Source organism: Hyla sarda, chromosome 1 (assembly GCF_029499605.1).
Source record: "Hyla sarda isolate aHylSar1 chromosome 1, aHylSar1.hap1, whole genome shotgun sequence".
Classification (NCBI taxonomy): Eukaryota; Metazoa; Chordata; class Amphibia; order Anura; family Hylidae; genus Hyla; species Hyla sarda.
Window position 1 is genome coordinate 541,220,777 of NC_079189.1, and position 24,807 is coordinate 541,245,583.

Sequence of the window (24,807 nt, forward strand, 5' to 3'; positions counted from 1 at the left end):
AACTTGCTTAAAAATTAAATTGTGCAAAAAAAAAAAAAAATTACAAGTAAGAATTGCTTGAAGAAGACGAGGCAGGCAAAGGAGCAAAAAGCCAGAGAATTTACTCCGCTTTCTGAAACTTTATACATGCTTTAGTGTCGGGTTTTCTGAATTTCAGAGTGGTTTTAGGAAAAGACGAGTGATTTTGGCAGAAATGTAGGGAACACACCCCTTTACCTAAAAACAACGCCCATTTTGTATTTTTTTTTTCACTCTGAGTGATTCAGATTCTGTCTGGTTTCTTCTGTCGCACATTCTGTCGCACGTTCCGTTCATCAGAATTTAGGGGCAAAACCCAACAAAAAGAGTCTGAATCATGTTAGTAAATGGGGGCCAATGTGTCATTTTTACCGAAAAGTGCACTGTGTAGAAACGGAGGCTTCCAAATGTTACAAAATGGATTTTAGTTTTTTTTTTTTTTTTTCAATTTCACCCAACAAATATATATTTTTTTGATTAAGCAAAAATTCAGATAAATATCAAAATGGTAACGATACAAACAACAGATTATGGCACAAAAAATGAGCCATCTTACAGCCTGGTATACGAAAAAATTAAAAAGTTACAGGGGTCAGAAAAGTTTGGAACTTTTTTCAAATTAGTAAACGTATAAATGTGGTATTGCTGTAATCAGTCCGACCTAAAGTATCAAAATAACATGTCCACATGGTAAATGGCGTAAAAAAGAAAACCACCAAATTTGCAAAATTATCTTTTTTTTATTTCAATTTTACCTCACCAATAATTTTTTATTTATTTTTTGTTTCGGAGCATATGTTATGAAAAAATAAAAGGTGTCATTACTAAGTACAATCGGTCCTGCAAAAAAAAACTCATATTGGTCTGTAGATGGAAAAATAAGAGTTCCATCTGGCTAATGTAGGGCGAGAGGTAAAAACATGAGTCCAAAAAACGAAAATTGGCCAGGACAAGTAGATTGTCATGAGGGAAAAGTAGATTGGGCTCCCGTTAGTTATCCCTAGTAGTCTTTTTTTTTTGTTTTGTTTTTCCACACCCCTCTGCTTGTTCGGCAGCTGATCAGATGTTTTATTTGGCCATTAAAATCACCTATCGGCCACTCATCACCCTGTGTAAAAAAAATTTATAATTAAATAAATAAAATAATGTATTATTTGTTTGTGTGTGTATATATATATATATATATATATATATATATATATATATATATAAATGTATTATTTATAATATTGTATTGCTTGAAACATTGCATTGCTTGACATGAGAAAATAAATCACCTTTTTCTTTGGAGTGCTGTGTGCTATTTGCTGGTTTTTAAATAAAATAATGAATTTAAAGAGCCACACAAATAATCCAGAGATTGTCAGTGTGGCCCGGAGTGCCGATCATCACGATCACTGTTCATAATTGCGCCCTCTACAGCCTGTTTTAGAAAGGTCTTTGGTCTGTAACATATCAAGATCCAGATATAATTCATGGACAGATTAGTTCTCTATTAATTTTAAAGGGATTTTTCAGGACTTTTTTATGTCCTACCCTCAGGATAGCTAGTCAATATCTGAATGACGCGGGTCTGACACCTGGCACCCCCTCTAATCAACTGATTAAAGAAGCCACTTCTATCGGATGAGTGCTGCAGCCTCTTCACCTCCTACCAGACATAGCTCCATAGACTTAGTAGTGGCTGTACATAATATTGCATATTGCAGCTCCTCCCATTTAAGTGGACAAGCTCAAATACCAGGTACAGACACTACCATGTAGACAGAGCTATTTCTGGTAGAAGGTGAATAGGCTGATGATGATCGGTGCTGTGTTGGGTGTTAAATCCTCACTGATCAGATATCGATGGCCTATGCAGAGGGTAGCTCATCAGCAAAAAAGTCCCAAACACCTTTCACCACCTCAATAGTTCATGACTGTTTGGATGCTTACTCACTGCCATAATGTAGACACATTTTTGTATCTACGGTATATTATGGCTGCCCCTCTGGACCTCCTGCAGTTCAGCTGAACCAAGTTCTCTGTGGTGAGCCAAATTTAATGAAATTGAATCATTAAATTTAGTCTTAAACTATACATGACAATTTTGACAGTCTGTGCAGTATTGTCCGTGTAATTGTACCAACATGAGACTAGAGAGACTTTGTTGTCTCAAGATATTTACTGACATTTTATGTAGGGACCTCATAAGTATCATATGGTTAGATGAATCCCATACTCATGCCTTGGTACCAGGATGGTAGCCCAATAAACGATTAGCACTCTCAATAGCCATAATTGTGAGAAAAATATCCATATCATGTACAGGTCTGGTGCTTTTTCTGGAAGTGAGCAGCTATGTTTTTTCTAAATTTGGACATCCTCTGTGAGAAAATCCTCTGTGGGATTAGTTCTCCCCTATAGAATTGTATGATGGTCAGTAGTCAAGTAATTTGGCAGTAAGTTGTATTTGAATGGGCGAGTGCTACGTAACAGCACTTTTTATTTGCCGGGGTTGAGTTGTTTCTTACACAAGCTCTTCTTTCATGTTTAAGGAGGTAGCAGTTGAGCTTCAGATTTACTTTAATTTGCTGGAGTGGGGAAAGTACCGTATTACGTGACATCACTTTAAATGTTAAGGGCTCACTTAGATAATTGCAGCGCTTTGAACTTGAAATGGATTGTAGAAGCGCATTCTTTAGTGCAAAATAAACACTCATTACAAAGTAAATAACACCGATTTAACATGTTATTTTTTTAATCTTTCCCTCAAGGTAGGGTTTTCCTATTTGTAGAATTGTGGTTGAAAATCTATCACTTATATGTGACGGCTACATTTCCTTTTCTTGTAGGTTGGTCCACCTACAGTTGACTGATTTACAAGGTTATATTGTGAACTTTTATAGTTGCTTTTCTCTTTTTTAGTGTATTCATGGAATAAATATAATAAAAAAACTTATTTTTTAAGGTATAAGACAGAGATGTTCTCTCAATAGTGCGAAGGTTAAATCAATGTGGCTTATAATTGATATAGTAGAAGCATTTGGGATACAAATCTTTGAAGCTTTCCCTAAAGAACTGTCACAGATAAGCATGTTTGTATGCATAACTATTCTGTTAGGCCTCATGTACACAGCCTTATGATGGCTTAGTTTATGGGGCAATAAACGGGTTCTACTCAAAAGCATGGGACCTCTACTGTACCCCCGGATGCCTCAGATTTTTGAATTATAATCTTCTACCCTTAAAGTGCACCTGTTGCTTTAAAAGAAAAAAATATTGACATGTCCTAGAGACATGTCAAAAGTTTTGATCGGTAAGGGTTTAGACCCTAACCGATCGCTAGAATGAGCATGGAGAAAAGCCTTAAGCTGAGCGCTTCTCTTCCTGCTCTCTGTGCCTTGACAGATACCGTCCCATGGATTTATTTTGTAAGTTTGTCTCGGTCACATAGATAGAGTTGGGAGAGAACACATTTAGCATGCGCTTCTCCTCACTTGTTCTAGCGAGGGCTTTGGGTCTGAACCCTCAAAACTTTTGACATGTTTCTACAACAGGTACCGTATTTATCAGCGTATAACACGCATTTTTTAGGCTAAAATTTTTAGCCTAAAGTCTACCTGCGTGTTATACGCCGATAAGCCACTGTAATTCAATGATTTAAAGCAGGCGCTTTAAAACAATGAACTGCAGCGGCTTTTGCAGGTCCAGAGACCTGCCGCCACTGCCGGCTTCTCTGCCCCTGCCTATCCTGGGGTCCAGAGACTGCCTGCGCCGCTGCCCCATTGCCTCCCCCCATCCCCTGTTGTATAATTAATTACCTGTTGCCGGGGTCGGGTCCGCGCTGCTTCTGGCTCCGGTGCCGGTCTCCTGCATCGTTGCTATGCGCAGCGCAGCGTAATGACGTTGCATTGAAGATGTCACTCGTCATTACGCCGCGCATAGCAACAACGCAGGAGACTGGCACCGGAGCCAGAAGCAGCGCAGACCCGACCCCGGCAACAGGTAATTATACAACCGGGGATGGGGGGAGGCAATGTGGCAGCGGCGCCGATAGCCAGAGGGAGAGAAGCGGCGGCAGCAGGGCTCTAAACCCCAGGAAAGGCGGGGGGAGAGAAGCGGGCAGCGATGGCCCTCTCTCCCCCTGCCTTTCCTGGGGGCTTCTGCGGGGTCAGAAACAGTGTATCGGGGTATACACATACACACACACGCACCCTCATTTTACCAAGGATATTTGGGTAAAAAACTTTTTTACCCAAATATCTGTTACGCCGAGTGCTCCGGGTCCCTGTTCCTCCCCGGAGCGCTCGCGGCGTTCCTCTCTCTGCAGCGCCCCGGTCAGATCCGCTGACCGGGAGCGCTGCACTGACATTGCCGGCGGGGATGCGATTCGCATAGCGGGACGCGCCCGCTCGCGAATCGCATCCCAAGTCACTCACCTGTCCCGGTCCCCGGCTGTCATGTCCTGGCACTCCTTAGGGCGCGCGCGCGCCAGCTCTCTAAGATTTAAAGGGCCAGTGCACCAGTGATTCGTGCCTGGCCCAATCAGCCTAATTAGCTTCCACCTGCTCCCTGTCCATATTACCTCACTTCCCCAGCACTTCCTTGCCGGATCTTGTTGCCTTGTGCCAGTGAAAGCGTTTAGTGTTGTCCAAAGCCTGTGTTCCAGATCTCCTGCTATCCTCATTGACTACGAACCTTGCCGCCTGCCCCGACCTTCTGCTACGTCTGACCTTGCCTCTGCCTAGTCCTTCTGTCCCACGCCTTCTCAGCAGTCAGCGAGGTTGAGCCGTTGCCGGTGGATACGACCTGGTTGCTACCGCCGCAGCAAGACCATCCCGCTTTGCGGCGGGCTCTGGTGAAAACCAGTAGCAACCCTAGAACCGGTCCACCGACACTGTCCACGCCAATCCCTCGCTGACACAGTGGATCCACATCCTGCTAGCCGAATCCTAACAATATCCTTGGTAAAATGAGGGTGCGTGTTATAGGCCGGTGCGTGGTATACCCCTATAAATACGGTAAATAAGTTGTCGATTTCAACCAATGCCACATACATATAGCATTTGATAGAGTCTGTGCTATAGCACACAAAGGCCATGTGGCTCAGTTCTAGGGTCCTTTTTACGTGGGCAGACAGCTGTCCGATACAAGCATTGGATGGATCACCACCTATTAAACTTGGTAACGCGTATCCTGTGGAAAGGGGATTACTTTGTGAGTTGGGAATATTTCTTTAAATACATTTATATTTTAGATCTGTTGTAGATTTTCTCCATTTGACGTTTTAATAATAAAAAAATAAAAAATAGGCCACATTTGCAAATCTGCAACTATACTTTGACATTTTGTTTTCTTTTTTTAAATTTGCAACAAATCTACATGTTTTGATGTAGATCTGCCTGCTAAAAGGCCCTATGTAAACATAACTTAAGAGTGTCTGGACACATGGTTGCAGCATTAGGGATGAGCAAATTGAATATGACTGATCCGAATTCGTTAAGAATTTCAGGAAAATTTTGATTCACAAGGAATGCAAATATTGCCGCGATTTGATCACGAAAATCACTTCATTAAACTCCTTTTAGTGTGGTCCAGGCTCCAGGGCATCTAAAATGGCAGATCCACATGTGAGGACATGGGGCAAGGAATCCTGAGAAGGCGGGAACAAGGGTCAGCGGGATGACCCTGAATCACATGCAGCATGCAGCCTATCAGCAGCCAGCCACCCCTGTGATGTCACAGCCCTATATAATTGGCAGCCATATTGTGGCCAGTCAATCAGTGTTCTATTACAGAGAGTGAAGGACAGACAGCAGTGTGTGTTGCATAGAAAAGCATTTTTACAGCAGCGATTCACCTCCCAGTCACATCAGCATTCTATTGCAGAGAGGGACAGAGAGCAGTATGTTGCACAGAAAAGCTTTTTTACAGCAGTGATTCAAATTTTTTACAGCAGTGATTCATCTCAAGCCCAAATCCAGCCTAGAAGCACTGATCGGGAAGGGGGTGACATTGAGAGAGAGAGAGTGCAATTTTGGGTGTAGTACACAGCGACTGTGTGCTGCAGCACTGATGTGTACAACAACTGAAAAGCTAATAGTAGCCAGCCAGTTCGGGTGAGCAGAGCACTAAAAGCATATTGTCTTCTATTAAGTGTAACCTGTGTGTACATCTAAGTGGTGTACCATTTTGTTCCTGTTAAAGTCTTAGGGGCCTAGATACTGTAAAAGGCCAGGCAAAAGTATATATCTGCTGGTGTTGTAGACAAATACTGTTTTAAGCATACTGTAGTGCATTGTCCTCCCCATATAAGTGCATACAACATACGTACATCTAAGTGGTGTGCCATTTTGTTCCTGATAAAGTCTTAAGGGCCTAGATACTGTGAAAGGCCAGCCAAAAGTACACACCTGCTGGTGTTGTAGACAAATACTTTTTTAAGCGTAATGGAGCATATTGTACTCCCCTCATATACGCAGTATGTCAGGCAGAGAAGTGCCAGGACGTGCACAGAGGAGTGGCAGAAGCTTTAATTTATCAGGCAGAGGTTGCAGCAGACTAGGGGCGAGTGGCAGCAGGATTCGCAGCGAGAGGCCTGAGCTCCCGGTATCAGCTAGTGGTCGTGTCTCAACCAGCAACTCATCTGCCATCATCGATTGGTTAACACAGTCATCCACTTCATCAAAAGTGACATCTGAAACACCCCCAGTCAACATTCGGTGGGTTCCTCAGACACAACCCTCAGTTGGCATGGCCCTAGAGCAGTCCCTGTCTTCCCATTGCTTCTGTCCTATGCTGTTCCCTCCCCCACAGAAGTATCTTATGCTGTGGGTTCAGCTCCACTATTCACTGAGGACGATCTAATAGAGGACAGTCAGCAGCTACTGCCCAGCCAAGAAGTGAAGGAGACATCCGCCGCTTCCTCCACTAGGCGGGCAAGTAGTGAGGAGGAGAGTGGCGTGGGAGGTGGTGTTGCGAGCGTTCAGGCTCCTGAAGCAGACACTGTTGAGGAACCTGAAGAGGACATCAGTAACGTGCAGACACAACTCGATGATGATGAAGCTGATCGCACTTTGGAGCCGGGTGCAGGGGGCTTCATCGTCATCAGGAGAAGAGGGTTGCAGGTTGCCCGTGAGGCAGCAGCTGAGCCAGCAAGGTGGTAGCATGGTTGGCAGTCAGTTGCAAAAGTGGAAAGTCTGAAGCCAAACAGACTAGACCACCTATTTCATGGCAGCCTACCTGCCTATGGTTTCCTCATGCTGCCGCCAACTCGAGGCTGTGTCATTCAGCCACTATATAGTCTACTCATGCTGCCGCCACCTCCAGGCTGTGTCATTCAGCCACTAGATGATCTCCTCATGCTGCCGCCACTGCCACCGCCACCTCCAGGCTCTGTCATTGTGCCACTCTGTGACAGTGATTCTTATAGCGACACCTTTGATCTGCATGTCATACTGAATAACAGTATTATTTCACTAACTCAGCACACACCCTATGTGTGTTACAGCAAGTGTAGGCCAGAAATAGCCCTTTCTAATAGCGATTCACCGCAAATAAATTTGGACCGAAACACATTTATTTTGGAAAATTTGGCGAATCAACCGAATCATATTTTTCAAAAATTCGCTCATCTCTATGCAGCATCTTCAGTGACACATGATATAGATATTAAAATCTTTTCTCCTCTCTAATGACTTCTCTCTAATAACCTTTCAGTTACTGTGGGTTATTCAGTGGTCTGCCTCTTACGCAACAATGTAGTGTACATTGGTTACCCAAAAGCAGGCAACACACAGCAAGAGTAATTGCTGCGGCCTTCACCCACCCACTGATGATTGACAGATTTCACCATATCACACCATAGAAAGACATTTATCAGTCATCGGCAGGTGGGCCAGACTGTATGGGACATACCGCTGAAAACCGTGTGTCCATCCATATCACACGTTAATCCTTCAATTATTCCTTTTCTATAATTTTTTTTAGGATTTAAGGTTTGGTTCTTTCCTGTAATAGAACCTAGATATCGAAACAAGTCACACTTCCCAGTTTTCAGGATTTGCAGATCTCTTTATTGTAATGAGAAGTCTTGCCATTTTTACGCTATAAATGTATTGTTTATCTTCCTGTAATATTGAAACTGGTACCATTATCCACATGTAGACATGTTGGTGACCAATATTTCCTATGCTGCTCAGCCAGGTATCTCTACCGCTAATCCATTGGAGGAGCACAGCTTGTAGAGTGATTGACTGACTGTAACCCCACAGCTCATTCTGTCTATACCGCTTGTTCTAGAACAGGATATTTGGCTTAGAAGCCCAGTGTGCATTGAATAAAGAAATAAAGTCATCTGAAGACATTTATAGGTTCCCCAGGCTGATGAGGTTAACATGGCATGCTGTGTGCCATAATCCTCTCAAACAGCGGCACCTTTTGGAGTAAGCTGCACGCCATTCCTTGGGACTGAAAGCCATGCTAAAATTGTCATGTGTCGAATGTATACTCCAGTTTTTTTAATGAATGGGGCACTGCATTAAAAGTGCTTAGTGGTGCATTCCTAATCCTGTTTAGCACATATTTTTGCTTCTTTTCTCTTTCATGGATGACTCCCCCTCTATAGATTTCTCTCCTTTTCAGATTAAATATTTTGGTTACCATTATAATTCTTCATTAATGCCATTTAGGATGTATACAGGGTTAATAAAACCTCAAAGCTAACTAGTGATTTGGAAATGATTAAATTCTGAATAGAGTATGTGTAATATCTTATATGAATAGCCATCATACCTGTACTATACATGTATGGAAGATCTGCAAAGGAGCTGTATTATGGAGTTGCATAAAATGTTGTTTCTAATATGATCTAAATGTCAGAATTATTCCTTTTAGGCTATGTTCACATAGCACAATTTTCTTAAGGGGAATAATGCACAGTGTTAATATATGACAGAAATTCTGAGAGTAGCCGCAGTATTGTTTCACATATTTTACTATCTGTCTATATGGACGCAGTGTAGCCTCGACTTATTGGGGTAATTTTTTTCTGCTGGGACAAACCCATAAAGACGTGTCCCCGCAAAATAAACCTTGAAAAGCTCCCATCATGCCTTCCTTTGGGCATTATTTACATAACCCCAGCTATTTATGCAGCCAGATTTGTGGGATTGTCCTGGCAAAATCTGGGCTGTTGGGGAAATCTTTCTTATTTTAGTATTTGACATTATGGCCCAGATTTATCGAACAATGCCTACGCTAGAGCTTTTTTCCCACGTTTATTTGAGTGGTGGGTTTGACTAGCGGGCATCTTATTTATCAAGAAGGTGTAGCAGGATGATGAATTTTGCGCAGCTCTGCTGTGGTGGGAAAAGCTCTTCCACAAATACTTTTTCTAGACACTTGTGAGGGAGGGAAGTAGACACTTTCCCGGGTCCTGAAATTGGCAGTTTAGGTGTTTTTACTTACTTACACAGAGCTGCCGGGACATTTTTACTTGCATTTTAGAAGCTACAATCAAATTTGATTGTGGTTTCTAAGTGGTTAAAGCCGGCATCACCGTGATCGGTGATGTCTGGCATTAGAGATGGGTCCTGGTGGCAGATAGCTGCCAGGACCACCCAGCTATGACCCGCACTCAGCTCCGGAGCACGTGTCAAAGAAGGGGAGTGGGACGCTGTTGTCCACAAGAGGTTAAGGGTTGAATTCTGGAAGGTAAAAATTATTCTCACGCCTAATGGTAGGTGGTGTAGCTTTGCGCCTAAAACAGTACCTTTGCACACAAAATAGCGACTTTTGACAAAAGTCGTAAATGATTAATACGTGACCACTGCATGGTCAAAAAGAAAAAGTTCTATGGGTAGGCAAAAAGAGTAAAACTGTCTATATCAAAAGACGCATAAAAGTCGCTAAATATTCTACTTGCACCTGAACTGCGCCAAAACATAGACAAAAAAAATGCTCTTAAAGGGGTATTCCGGGATTTTTTTTTTATTTGACTATGCTACTGGGGCTGTAAAGTTAGTGTAGTTCATAATATAGTGTCTGTACCTGTGTTTGACGGTTTTCTCACAATTCTTATGTGATTTTCACCCCAATATTTATTTTTACCAGCATACAAAATGACTGCTGTCTCGGAATTTTTCCCAGGTTGCAATGCGGTCGAGACCTGACTCACTAGTCAGCTGATGACAGGGAGTCTGTCTGCTTCAATGGGTGTAGGGATCAATCTGCAACTAATGCAACAGCTGTAGGCATCCTGATTGAAGACCACAGGTCTGCAGCTCATTTATGTTTCAATGGGTGGGGTAGCTGATGTGTGGGAAGGAGGAAAATGGAATCATGAGATTTGTAGGCAAACAAGAAAACAGAAAACAGGAAATACAAGTTCACAGAAAGCTAGCCACAGTGTTATGGTAATCTCACAACATAGCCATTTAGCCAAAGACAAGCGCAGATCCTTCCTAAGCATGTCCATGTACGTACGTGTCCTGCCAGGTACGTACTAAAATCACCTTATGCTGGATAACCCCTTTAAAGCAATGATAAATCTCCCCCTATGTGTTCCATTTTAGGTGTGCATATGTGTAATATCAAAGCATATACTGTACGTTCTAATTGTGTAATCATAATCCAAACTTTCATCTATACAGAATATGACAGCTTACAGCGGACCTGTCAGCAGGCTTTTAGGTTCTAAAGTAAGGACGTGGCCATATAGAGCGAGTAGTATCATTGTATTTGAGAAGTAGTATCATTTGCCTCCAATGCCAATTATTAGATGGGTTTTGAGTTATACGCTGCCCTTAAAGCATTAAACTTTAGCAGGCAGTGCGATGCCGGGACAATATGAATTACTCTGATAAGCTTGGACATTTCAGGTAATCATAGTTTAAAAATGCTGCTGAGACCTGGGTAACTAGTCATGGGGAGCCGGTCCGGGCTGCTGCTCTCCCCCCTGCCAGCACTGAGTAACAATAAAAAGAGATGGGTCACTCAGGCCAGCTGGATGGGAAGCAGCTGTCGGAACCCACACTATGTGACTAGTTACCCGATTCCTTGCAGCATTTTTAAACTTAGATTTCCCTAAAATGTCCAAGCTTAGCAGAGTAATTCATAGTGTCCCAGCAATATGCTTCCTATACCAGTTTTATGATGATAGGTTCCCTTTAATATAGAATCAGCCCTTTTGTGGGTAAAGTCAAAAGGTGTTTGTGAAAGTTAAAGTGATTGTTCGATACCACAAAATTATGACATATTGGATTAGACTGGCATAAAAAAGAAGTGAAACTCATCTGCCCTTATCTCCCACCATGTCAGTCCTGTCGGTGCCCGTTCTCGGCAGAGCAGCACTTCCTGCTTTTGTTTAGACGTGTAGGAAATGCCCAGGCATCACTTGGACGGAACTGGGCACAGGCAAGACTGATCTGGGGACTAATAAGGGCAAGTATCACTTTTATGACAGCCCAAGCCCATACTCAAAAATCTTTGGCATCAGACAATCCATTTAACATTTTGGGGCATGAGGCCCTTTTACCTTGTACTTCTGTTATTGGTTCCAAGAATATTGACAGAATTGCTAGTTCCCTAGTATATAATCTGCAAGTGCACAGTCTTAAGTCAGCTCAGAAAATATATATTTTTTACTAGATCATGAGGCCATCGACTCTGCAGTAAGAGGAAATGTGAAGCTTTGGCAATATCTGTATAATGATGGGGGATGAAAAGCTAATGAGAGAGCAGACTGTTTGCTCCATACACTGCTGGGTGATTAATGCAATTGTTCTGCAATGTAGAAAAATGTAGAAATATCCACATTTACGTTACATTTCCCAGACGTCATCAGTCTTAATGCAAATAGCACAAGTCTCTCCAATTTGTCTAAATCCCTTTCCTATTCTTTTCCATCCAAGCATGGCGTAATCGCTACTGAAGATGAAGAGTATTTTATTGAGCCTTTAGAAAACATAACTGAAAACTCCAATCACTTTAACTCTGAAAGGGGCCACCCTCATGTTATTTACAGAAAGTCCGCCATCCATCAGCGACACTCAAGCAGCCAGGGATACTGTGGCGTGAAAGGTAAGATATATGCACAAAATCACAGGTAATGTCACTTTTACATTGAATATCAGTAACAGTAAAACTAGAATTGAAGTTGTGTATTAAAGTGTACATGTCATTTGCAAAACCTTTTTATATAATGTGGTTAATAACACTAAATGTATATTTGTAATATACATTGGTTAAAAAAAAATGTGTATATTTTTGAGTGAAAAATCTCCCAGGAATCTCGAGATTTGTTTTGGCTCCAGTTCAGATTTGGTATGGATTTGGAAGTCCCCCGATTGTCCTGCAATTGCCCATGCAAAGTATCTATAGGAGCAGAGACTCCTGTCAGAGGTAGGGAGTCTCTGCTGCTGTGTAGTTCACTGAGCAGCTGGGCAAGGTACATAGCAGCCACCCAACAAATGTAGTCAGTGGAAGCAGCAATAGACAAGCTATAGCATTTCTCCTTATTTCTGGGTCCTTCAGTGCACAGGTGCAGGGCAAAGAGAAATCTGAGACAAATGGCAAAAAGTTTCAAATGAATCTGAATTAGGCTGCATTCACACTGCGGTTGGAGCGTACGGCTGCCGGATCCAGCTGGGAGGGGAAAACCGTGCGGTCCCATTCCCCAGCTGGACCGACGCCAAACTCCATTGACTTTAATGAGCCGACCGGAAACAGTGACTCCGGCCGGTTCATTTCTGGCCCGTATCCGGTTTTGTGACCAGACCTAAAACAGCAGTAAAATATGGTTTTAGGTTCAGTCACAAAACCGAATATGGGGCAAAAATGAGCCGACTGGAGTCACTGTTTGACTCCGGTCGGCTCATTAAAGTCAATGGAGTTTGGCGCCGGTCCTGGGGTACGGGAGCGCATGATTTTCCCCTCCCCCAGCCGGCAGCCGTACGCTCTAACCGCACTGTGAATGCAGCCTTATGTGTGAAATTTAGACCCAATACGATTTGTGCGAATCATTACACTCATCTCTAGTGCCACTATGTCCATGGGTTACATCTGATGTTACATTTCAGTACTATTTACACACAGATCTGAACTACCTGCAATACAAGACACAACCCATGGACAAAGACATCTCATAGATCCTCTGTTATGACTTTTTACTTATATCAGGGGTTGTGCAGTTTAGAAAACCTTTTTTAATTTACCCTATTAGGAAGTTAAAGGGGTATTCCACCCCTAGACATCTTATCCCCTTTCCAAAGGATAGGGGGTAAGATGTCTGATTGCGGGGGTCCTGCCGCTGGGGACCTACGCGATCTCGGCTGCGGCACCCCAGACATCCAGTGCACAGAGCGAACTTCGCTCCATGCCGGATGACTGGGGATGCGGGGCGGAAGCTTGTGACGTCACAGTCACGCCCCGCTTGTGACGTCACGGCCGTGCCCCCTAAATGCAAGTCTATGGGAGGGGGCGTGACGGGGATAAGATGTCTAGAGGCAGAGTACCGCTTTAAAAGAGGGGGTTCTTCTGTTAAAAGTCCTCATCTTTGAGTCCAGAGTGGTTAGAGCATCTCTCTTTCTACAAGATCTATTCTGTCCTCCATTATATCAACAACCCTTTGATTCTGGATATACACTGTGTTATTCATAATTTTCCCTGTGGCAGCCCTGCTGGGAAACCAAACTCTGACTGCCAGATTAAAACTGATCACTTGGGTCCCTGCCATATTTTGTTTGGACAATTCCTTTGAAAATGCTACAATCCCTGCTCCATGTAAATTCTGTGAAAACTTACGTTTGCCAATAGAAATCTTGTATAAAGAACCCAATGGGGTTTTGCTGTTATAATATCAACCGTAAATTTGTAGCAGAGCAATAATATGTTACATCTAATACAGTTGCTTTATTTCCTAGAAGATCTTACAGGGAATCACAAGCCTTGGTGGTTAAACCATACACTGTCCACCCCTACAACACCTTCAGACAATGACACCGAAAATGGTCTTCGCCGGCAGAGGAGGTCGGTTAGCGTGGAACGATTTGTGGAGACACTAGTAGTGGCCGACAAAATGATGGTTGCGTACCATGGGCGCAAAGACATTGAACACTACATTCTGAGCGTAATGAATATTGTAAGTTTGACCCCTTCATCTATACACTTGCCTAAATATGTTGGGTAAATGACACCAATCTAGAATTAAGTCCTATATTAATATATACTTTTGTTACTTTTATATACTTTTGTTTCAAGTCTAAGGGAGAGATTAATCAAAACCTGTCTAGAGGAAAAGTTGCTGAGTTGCCCAAAGCATCCAATCAGATCGCTTCTTTCATTTTTCAGAGGCCTTTAAAAAAAAATAAAAAATAGAAAAAAATAAAGAAGCAATCTGATTGGGCAACTCAGCAGCTTTACCTCAGGACAGGTTTTGATAAATCTCCCCCTAAGTGTTTTTACACAGTATTTGAGAATATAGTGTAAGACACTTAAAGGATTCAGCAGTTTTTTCATGTTCCCTTCTTTCTGGTAGTTCAGGTGATGGATCATCACTGATGTGTTTTATTACGTCCAGAAGATAATGCTAGGTAGTATTTGCTTTTATGACTGCAGTACTGCTAACAGACTGATAGGATGCTGTAAGGCTGAGTTCACATAACGTTTTCAGCTATATGGGACCGCATACGCCTGGGGGGAGCTAAAACCGGGCGCTCCCGTATCCCTGCCGTATGCCGCCTGTATGTATTTAATTTTAATGAGCCAACCAGAGTGAAACGCTGACTCCGGTCGGCTAATTTTTGCTCCCTAGGCGGTTTTCCCACCGAACCTAAAACCGTGGCCGTGGAGTCAGCATTTCACTCCGATCGGCTCATTGAAATGAATTACATACGGGCGGCATACGGCAGGGATATGGGAGCGCCCGGTTTTAGCTCCCCCCAGCCGTATGTGGTCCCGTATGGCTGAAAACGTGATGTGAAACCCAGCCTAAGACTATACAAGTTTATTATGCAAAATGTAAAAATAGAATGATTACATAAATTAAATAAATAAAAGTAGATATTCTTCCTTGTTGTTAGTTGGGCCATTAGAATCCGGTTTGTGTGGTAGAGGGTGTGAGACGCAGGGCAGATGGAATTACCCTAGTTACAGATGGCATTAACCCCTTGTATTTGTGACGCCAGGCGTGGTTTATCCTCAATACCACCCGAAGGTATACCGCTGGAACCTGGGCTATGCCTGGGGGCAATAATGACTCTGACGCCAAGTTACCGACAACAGTAGCTTTGCTGAGTGACAGATGGTATAGTCTATACAGTTTAGCCAGGCCCACAGAGGTGACCAGTGACATCAGAGACCTTAAGGGCTTGCTTGGACTTACAGTAGATTTGGACAATTTTAGTGCAGGCCACTCTGACTTGACAGTGCTGTGGTTGTAGCTTACTTGTAGAATTGTGGCTTCTGGACTGACTTGAGACCTCATATGGACTCCAGACACACTCTAGGACTTGACTGCACTTTAACTCAGCAGAAAGAGAGAGAAGAGACTCCTCCCAGGGCTTTTATAGGGGAGACTCTGGTGGGGTCCCATAGGTCACCCTTAAGTCACATGGTCACTGATACCTCCTGGGTTACACTCACATGACAACTCACATGACAATTGGTGATCACATGTGAACCTCTCTTAAAATAACACTTTCTATATGTATTATACAGTATAACACATGGCAAACAATATATACATAAGGGGGCAGGTGTAGAGGGGGCCCAGGGGACACTGTAAGGAGGGTGCCTGACAGGGCAGCAAGAGTACGGGGGCACAACTCCCGTACTGGGCCACCACAAACTCCCCTCTTAAAAACAGCCGTCCTCGTCGCCCCGTCCTGGAGGGCAGATTACTGGAAATGGCCACTGAGGCCTAGTGATGACAGTTCCTGGGACATTATTGTTGAATGTCCTTCACAGGTCTGAATATGAAAACATAACTGGGGACGAGTCCCTGTAGCACTTTGTGCAAATGTCCATACATGCTCCTTGTGATAATGGGACATAAACATGTGGGATTCATTACCCTTGTAATGATGGTTCTATCTTTCTTCTTGACCAGGAGAAGTGTCGCTGCCCAGGGGCTCTGACTTTCTTGGATCACGTCTGTCTCATGTCGGCCAGCATCTTCTTGACAGTCTGATACATGCCTGGCGCAACTGGACGGTGTCTGTTCTTGATAGGTGGGCTGTCAACTGTTAGGATTCGGTGCTGGATCATTGAAGTGTGCCCGAAGTCTGTGGGGTGCTTGCTAAAAGCCTCATGGTACCTCTTGGCAACATTGATGATTCCACTGACTTTGTCCCTTGGGATTGTGTCGTCTCCAACCTGGAGTTGCGCCCACCAAGGTTCTGGAGGGCTCACACTGGATCCTTCGGCCACTTGAGCTGCACGTTGTTGGGCCACCGGATGCTCTGTCACAATGTCCTTTGACCCTAGGAGGTACAACTGAGCTACCGGAGTGTATTTGGGTAAGACAGTACCAAGACAGTAGCAGAGTCAGACAGGTTTACTAACCGCACCGAGACTCTCCTATGGTGACAGTGACAAGGCTTCTCGCAGCTCGGACAAGAGGATGATCTTCTAGTTGCATAGGTTCCAGCAGGGCCTGATAATCCCTATTCTTGACTCCGCGACATGCAAGACACCAGATATTAGTCTCTGTGTTGGGTTGTAAGGTCACCGACCTGATGTCTTGAACTCGTACTCTGCAGATTTCACCTTGCTTGTTGGCAAACTTCTGCTCCGCCTGTAGAACTTTCAAGTGGTGCTGCGCAGCCTGCTGGCCTGAAGGGGACAGATTTGGAAGAGAGGCATGCAAGGGGCTTCTAGTATTTCGGCAAAACTATTTTTCATAATGTTCATCCCCAATATAAACTCGGCAGACCCCTTATGTCACATTAGTTACAATCTCTCACTGCCCGGTAAGTACATGCTTTCCCAACTGAATAGTTTGCTCCCAGTATTCATTTCTGGGGACTGGTTGCCCATTACCTGCTACTACCCTGAAATTGACATAATCAGGCTCACACAGCAAACTAGCATCTCAATGCTAATAGAAAACACTTTTATTTATGGTAGACACTTGTGATCCTGTATCTATCAGCGACTCTAAAGGTACACCTTCTACAATAACTTTTACATAGGGGCAGAAGGAGACATAAAGTGAGAGTCGCTCGGGGGTTGGACCTGGTGACTGTTTTCCTGATGGTCGGTCCTCGACCTCAGGGTTAATCGGTTTAATTTCCCGCACTGAATTTTCCAATGGCCAGGCTTGTTACAATAGGTGCAGAAAGGTCTACTAGTACCAGAATATCTATTGGGTGGAGGATTACGGTAATTGGGATTGCGGGGAGCAGGGGCAGGTTTCCTGGGTAAGTGAGGTTCATGGTCAGATGGAGCAGGCTTGGTGGCAAGCTCCTTAGCAGCCTTGGTCAATTGCTCAATGTCCTGCTTAACACTCTGTACATCTAAGGCTGCGGTGACTGGCAAAGTGGGCTGCACTGGAGCAGGGACAGGGGATGGTGATGGTATAGGCCTAGCTACCGCCCTAGTGGCTCTTGAACAGGTGTGAGGGGAGTAAAAGTCTCCTCTAACTCAGTCCTGGACTCAATCACTTGGATAGCCAGTCCTTTGAAATCGGGGAATGACATGTTGGGGTTTTGGACCGCTAACATTCTCAACTGGGCTTTGTCCCACTTGTTATGAGCCCTATCAATAAATCTGTCCATTAATACCTTGTCAGTCTCTAGGGCATTCTGTAGGTCTAACAGGATACGCTCTCAAGGTCTCACCTGGCTTTTGTCACCTTTCATACAGACGGAGACGTACCTCTGATGGAGAATGTGACTCAAATACCTGGTACAGTACTTCAGAGATTTACCGTACAGTCGCCTTCTCGGAGGCTGGCCATGTGCGGACTTCCTCTAACGCTGGTCCCTGTAGTTGTCCTTTGAGCATCTGTTGATTCGGAGGGAAAGCATAAAAGACAAACAAACTCTGGATCCTCTCTTTGAAAGGTGAAGGGGTCTCCATTGTAGGTAGGTAGGACAGGGTTCCCCATGAATACCGGTGCAGATGCTGGAACACCAGGACTGTGGATGTTGACTGCAGGCAGGGTCCCAACTGATGGGGCAGGTGATGTCCTCGCTGCTGGAGATGAAGGGGCGCTGCTGTGTGGTTGATCTGGAGAGCTGGGTTCTGACATCCTGTTGATTTTTTAGTGCGCTGTCGCTATGAGAGAAATAAAGTGCGTTCCCTTTTAAGATGCCTATTGAAGCACTGCAGCATCTTTGACTTGACCAATGGAGGTACTGTAATGGATGCTCCCCCTCTACTATGCAGGCACCCGGTTATGGATAGTCTTGCGATTGAACTTGCGGGCACCAACCGGTTAATGCTGACAGCTACTGGCACTGGAGACTGACATTCGTTAGTCATAACATTAATGCTTATGAAGAAATATAAAATCCCATCCCTTCCCCAATATCGCGCCACACCCCTACCCTTCAATTCCCTGGTTGAACTTGATGGGCGTACGTCTTTTTTTCAACCGTTCTAACTATGTTGGTGTTTGCAGAATCTGCGCTGCAGCGGCTGCTTGACAGATTACAGCAGAGACAAGCGCAGCAGCCAGAGCTTCCAATATGGCTGCACCCAGGGAACTTATTGGTTTCGTGACAATGCTGAGGTTGTAGCTTACCCTTAAGTCACATGGTCACTGATACCTCTTGGGTTACACTCACGTGACAACTCACATGAAAACTGGTGATCACATGTTAACCTCTCTCAAAGTAATAACACTTTCTATATGCATTATACAGTATAACACATGGCAAACAATATATACATAAGGGGACAGGTGTAGAGGGTGCCCCGGGGACACTGTAAGGAGGCTGCCTGTAAGTGAGGTTGCCAGTACTGGGCAACCACACTTGTAACCACAGTTTGACTGATTCTTTAAATATCTAGGGGTTAAGTATGTCAAAAACAGTAGTAAACTCTATCCACATGCCTACTGTGTTCTGTAACTGTTCAATTATAATGAAATTATGTTTTTAAGTGATGGAGGAAAGATTTGGAAAGTTTCCAGTTAAGTAGCTGACATTATCTTTTAACTACGCTTTGTGGCTTGTAACATCTTGTGTCTGCCAGATCTAATAAGCAAGAGCTCATTCTGCGCTGTGCACCGACTCCAAGTACCTGTTACTTTCCTTTTATCATCCTGAATTGTTTCTTTATTTTGCTGGTTTAGTGGTTAGAGGAATGCTGATGTCATTTACTAGCTGCCAACTTTTAGAAGACGTCTTCTACCTTGTGTAGGTGTACCTGGTGTGAGATGAACCTAGTGATAAGGAAATGGTGGTTTCTTAGATCCCTTCATTGAATTTTCAGCCTAAGGAATCATTGCTTTTGTCTCTTGAGTGATTGTCTTTATAGAGTATTATTATTTTACCGTAGTGTGATTTTGTTTTTGTTTTTTTATTCCCTTATGTTATCAGTTATAATCTTGTCATGGTTAAAGGAGCTATACATGGAAGAATGACCGGCTAACTGTTATGGTCCTTGCACCTTGAGCACTCGCAAGTTCTGTTTTTTCTCATTGCAGTCAACCAACCCTTTCATTTTCATATTTAAAGGAGATTTCCCAATAAATACCATATGAAAAAGCTTCTAGTTGTAAAAAGCCGCACTTCTGACTTGATTGTTTTGGTCCTTAAAGTGTCCCTTTTGACATGTCGCAGGGACATGTCGAAAGTTTTGATAGGTCAAAATTTTTGTATGACAGGGACACTTTACAAATCCTGCTGCATATGGCTCGATTTTATACATTAGTATTATGTCATCTGGTTGGCATCACTAAGCCTGGCCTACACTAGGCCAAAAAGACAGACTTTGATCCTTTATGTCGTCTTTTGGCTTTTTAGTCAGATGAACAAGCAAAACAGAAGTGACATATGCCGGCTGAAGGCAGTTGCTTGGCACATTTGTTGGCATACTTGAATAGTTGTGCCAGAAGACAAATGGGTCTACAAACAACTTCCAAGCCCATCAATAATACTGAAGCCCATGTCAGATACAAGCAGAGATTATTCTTGCCATTGCCAGCTGTGCAGTATTTTAACATATGGCATTGTTGCTCAAAAAACAGCTTTCTGATATCTCTGGTGTATGGCCAGGTTAAGGGGCATTACCATCTTAAAAGGAATATGTCACCTAGATTTAATTTTATTTTTTGCTGACTTAGACATTGAAGTATTACATTTTTTTTTCAAATCTCTTTCTATGTTCTTGTTTTAAGTCTGTGTTATTTAATTTTTTGTTCATTATAATGTGGGTAGCCATATTTCCTGAGCTATTTCTCTATCCTGGTAACTGTATTTAGAGAGATTCTTTACATCAGTAATAGACTGGAAAGGACTCTGTAGGTATGCTCTATGACCTATGAGGTCATTGTGCAGGGAGAGGAATTTTAGCCATCACCTATTGTGAATGGTGTGATCCTTTGTTATCTGTTTACGGGTATCACCTTTCATTGTAATCCTGTGTGTGATGATAAGGAGGAGACTGATGAAAATTTTTCTCTATAGAACAGGAAGTGTCAACATATTATTAAAGGGGTACTCCGCTGCTCAGTGCCCCTCCCATAGACTTGCATTGAGGGGGCGGGGCGTGGAGTAATGAGGTGCGAGGCTATGACGTCACAAGCTCCCGGCACCAGCTCTAAGCATTCGGAACATTTGGTACCCCTTTAAGCCTAGTGGCCAAGCTGAATGATGAGACAATTTCAGGATTTTTTTTAATCTAGATAGTAAAATAACAATTAAAACAAAGTATCACTAAAAAATTCTAAAAATACATGTGTATTTTCATATAGATTTCCATGATTCCTGACAGCTGCGTTGCCCAAAAATGAATGAAGAGATTGTTCTTTTTATTGACGCTTATGGAAGTTGCAAAAGAGCTGAACCATAACCTTGATCCTATAGTCTATTGCAGACTATGTGTGTGTTATGTAGTCCATAATTGCCAATTGCAGAAATGAATAAAGTGCCTGTGCATAACATTGGTAATCCAACATTTATTAGCAAGTGAAGAGGTTGACACTATGAGGGGAATTCATCAACCTGTTTAGGAACTTTTTTTTAATCTATAAATGTCGCACAAAAAGTCAGTTCCCATGCGACTTTTTTGAGACTTTTGCTTTTGATCATATTTGAAAGTGAATTACCATTTGCAGTGCTTTAGACTAGTATTATGCAGTGGGCACGGACTCATTATGTGCGAATTTTCTCTGAAAAGTCAAAAAAAAGTTGCAGCGCTGTGATTTACACACAAAATCACACCAGGTCACTTCAGCCCTGGAAAGCAGTCTAAACGAGTAGCATGGGTGTCAGTACCGTGGGGGACAGGTGAAACACATCCCCCTGATGAACTGACATGGTGCTGGGAGAATGATGATGCCGAGCAGGCAAGTGAGGCAGCTTGTTTCCATTTCCTGATGCTTGGCTGCTTAGTTTTTTTTCCAGTGCCTCACGCCAATGGAACAGGTGGGAAAAATGGGAGGACTCGTTCCCGTGTGCCAAATTCATCAAATGGCGTGCAACTTTTGGTGAATTTGGTGCAGGAAGGTGTATTCTTAGGAGACTTTTCACATCTATAATTGCACATATACTAGTAAAATATTAATGAATGCCCCTCTATATTCCTTATTAGAAATGTGGAATGGCTATATACCAACTAATCAAACCAGCTAAAATATCAAAACATTTATCGTGTAACACACGTTATATGCAGCATCTTTCGGACTGTTCAGAGCATGGGGACAGGTCACAGGTCAAGAAATGCTTGATCTGACATTTTTGTTTCATTATGGATTTTTAAACCGGTGGCCCTTTTTTCTCCAGTTTATGGTTTTATACAATTCCAACAAGTAAACAACTCCTATCTAATTTCTATTGGTAGATTTGACATATAGTTGTGTAGGCAATCTACCTCTAAAAGTTTACTCTACTGTTTCAAAAAAATACCTCATTGATTGTGAATAGGTAAATGTAAGTTTAATGTGCAGATACACATGGTTCATGATTTCGCACTATTCCATCACTTCGTTCTCACTTTCTGTCCAGATGATGTAGACAGCATCTATGTATCTCAACCACCCCAGGATATTCTGGGCGTGGTAGAACACATAAACATACCCCTCCTCCAGGGGGGCAACATACAGTTTGGTGTCTGAAGATGCCACATTTTACCCCATTGCGGTCCCTATTAATTGTAAAAAATATTTACCATTAAGTACATCTGTCATCTCTCATCTTGATTAGCGCAATTTGTAAACTTATATTGCCCACATTTTCTAATCCAGCAAAAAGTCCGAGAGGCCGGCCAAGTCTCAGCAGCTTGCCTACTCCCCACCCTGTGCGGGTCAAGGTGGGGAGTAGGCATGCCGCTGCAATTTAGCCAGCCTCCCTGACTGCTGGCAAGATTAGGAAACAGAGGCAATATAAGTTTACAAACTGCAGTGGAATTAAACAAAAGTACAGTCTTTCTTATCTCCTTACGTCCTAACTACGAAGGCGTGAGCTCTGTACCTTGTACGGAGGAGACAGATTTACTCTAAATATGAACTAATTACACGTATAAGATCTAAGAGGGTCAATAGAAATTGTTTACAGTGGATAGAATATCAGGATTTTCCAGTTGTTTTCATATTGCACATTTGCCCCCTATTTAATTCTCAAATGAAGTGTATAAGCTAGAGATGTCCAAAGAGGCAATGTATTTACCATTTTATAGCTATATTTTTTTTATTGATTTTTACCCAAAAATTCATAGCATCTTGCAAGTAGGATATCATAAATGTTACATTGGGACGGAGCACTTGTATTTTAAATATTAAAACGTACCAGTCATAGTGCAAAAAAAAAAAAGTGATATGTTACTCTGTACCTAATCCTGATCGTGTGCATATATATCCTGATCGTGTGGATCACCTATACTGGATATTGGCACGCTTTACGGCCGGTATCCAGGATGTTGCAAAATCTAGACTAGTCTGTCTGGCTTAAAGACAGGCGACCCCTAGTGGCGGCTATGTTGAGCTTTAATTTCAGGTGAAATAAAAAAAAAAAAAAAAAAACTGTTGTATATTGTGAAATGGCATATTATAATGAGTCTTGCAATATATCAAAAGTTTAAAAAAATGACAGTGCCTCTTTAAGTCTACAGACACTCTATTAAAAAAAATTCTAGTAATAATGTCATTTACATCCATATTTAAACATATGTTTTGTTGTTTCACTGTCTGACTTTGTGTCTTTTCTTCTTTTCTGGAGGTCAGGTTGCCAAACTTTACCGTGATTCCAGCCTAGGAAACGTTGTGAATATCATAGTGACCCGGCTCATAGTCCTCACTGAAGATCAGGTAGGAGATCATTCATGTTGCTTTAGTTTATTATTGAATGCTGGCTCATCCTGAAAGATCATGTAGAAAGCAAAACCTTCATTTACATATATGGTATACCGTTTCTCTGAAGATCAGTGGTTTTAATAGCTATTAAACCAAATTGTTTCCTAAGTCAGTATATATATATATATATATATATATATATATATGTTTGTTCATTGACAATGCAATGAACACATTTGCCCAGATTTATCAGTCTGTCTGCAAAAAAAAAAAAAATGGAGTGATTCGCTCCCAGCAACCAATCACAGCTCAGCTTAATCAATCAATGCTTTTTTTTTTTTTTAAATACAAAGAGATCCACCCCATTCAGACAGGTATTCCTGGAGGAGTGTTGGATGAGTAGATTATGACCTGAAAAAGGGGGCAGCCGAAATAAGACCTTATAAACGCGTTGACAACTTTAATAATTTTTCAAGGTAATTGTCACGATTCGGCTTACGGGTTGTGGATCCGCTGTGTCAGCGAGGGATTGGCGTGGACCGTGCTAGTGGACCGGTTCTAAGAGGCTACTGGTTTTCACCAGAGCCCGCCGCAAAGCGGGATGGTCTTGCTGCGGCAGTAGCAACCAGGTCGTATCCACTAGCAACGGCTCAACCTCGCTGACTGCTGAGAAGGCGTGGGACAGAAGGACTAGGCAGAGGCAAGGTCAGACGTAGCAGAAGGTCGGGGGCAGGCGGCAAGGTTCGTAGTCAGGATGGATAGCAGAAGTTCAGGTACACAGGCTTTGGACACACTAAACGCTTTCACTGGCACAAGGCAACAAGATCCGGCAAGGGAGTGCAAGGGAGGAGATCAGATATAGCCAGGGAGCAGGTGGGAGCCAATTAAGCTAATTGGGCCAGGCACCAATCATTGGTGCGCTGGCCCTTTAAGTCGCAGAGAGCTGGCGCGCGCGCGCCCTAGAGAGCGGAGCCGCGCGCGCCAGCACATGACAGCAGGGGACCGGGACGGGTAAGTGACCTGGGATGCGATTCGCGAGCGGGCGCGTCCCGCTGTGCGAATCGCATCCCCGACGGCCATGACAGTGCAGCGCTCCCGGTCAGCGGGACTGACCGGGGCGCTGCGGGGAGAGAGACGCCGTGAGCGCTCCGGGGAGGAGCGGGGACCCGGAGCGCTAGGCGTAACAGTACCCCCTCCCCCTTAGGTCTCCCCTTTTCTTTGACCGGTAACTGCCTCCCCTGGGATGAGGACACGGGAAAGAATGGAGGGTTTCCTCAACGGCAGGCAGTACAGCAGGAGTGGGAATGGGGAGGGAGGGCAGAGGGCGAAGCCTGGCACAGGGCAGTGTG

General features: G+C 43.3%; 1 protein-coding gene across 5 annotated transcripts in view; it reads left to right on the top strand.

Annotated features, from left to right (window-relative positions):
- The window catches only part of ADAMTS6 (ADAM metallopeptidase with thrombospondin type 1 motif 6), a 333,735-nt gene that overhangs the window by 88,499 nt on the left and 220,429 nt on the right, over positions 1-24,807 (top strand). For 4 of the 5 annotated variants that reach the window (XM_056541263.1, XM_056541253.1, XM_056541273.1 and 1 more), the window contains exons 4-6: positions 11,913-12,081; positions 13,923-14,140; positions 23,390-23,473. In XM_056541263.1, the coding sequence (XP_056397238.1) occupies positions 11,913-12,081; positions 13,923-14,140; positions 23,390-23,473 (471 nt within the window). The remainder of the gene's footprint in view (positions 1-11,912; positions 12,082-13,922; positions 14,141-23,389; positions 23,474-24,807) is intronic. The other variant, XM_056541289.1, reaches the window with a different exon arrangement.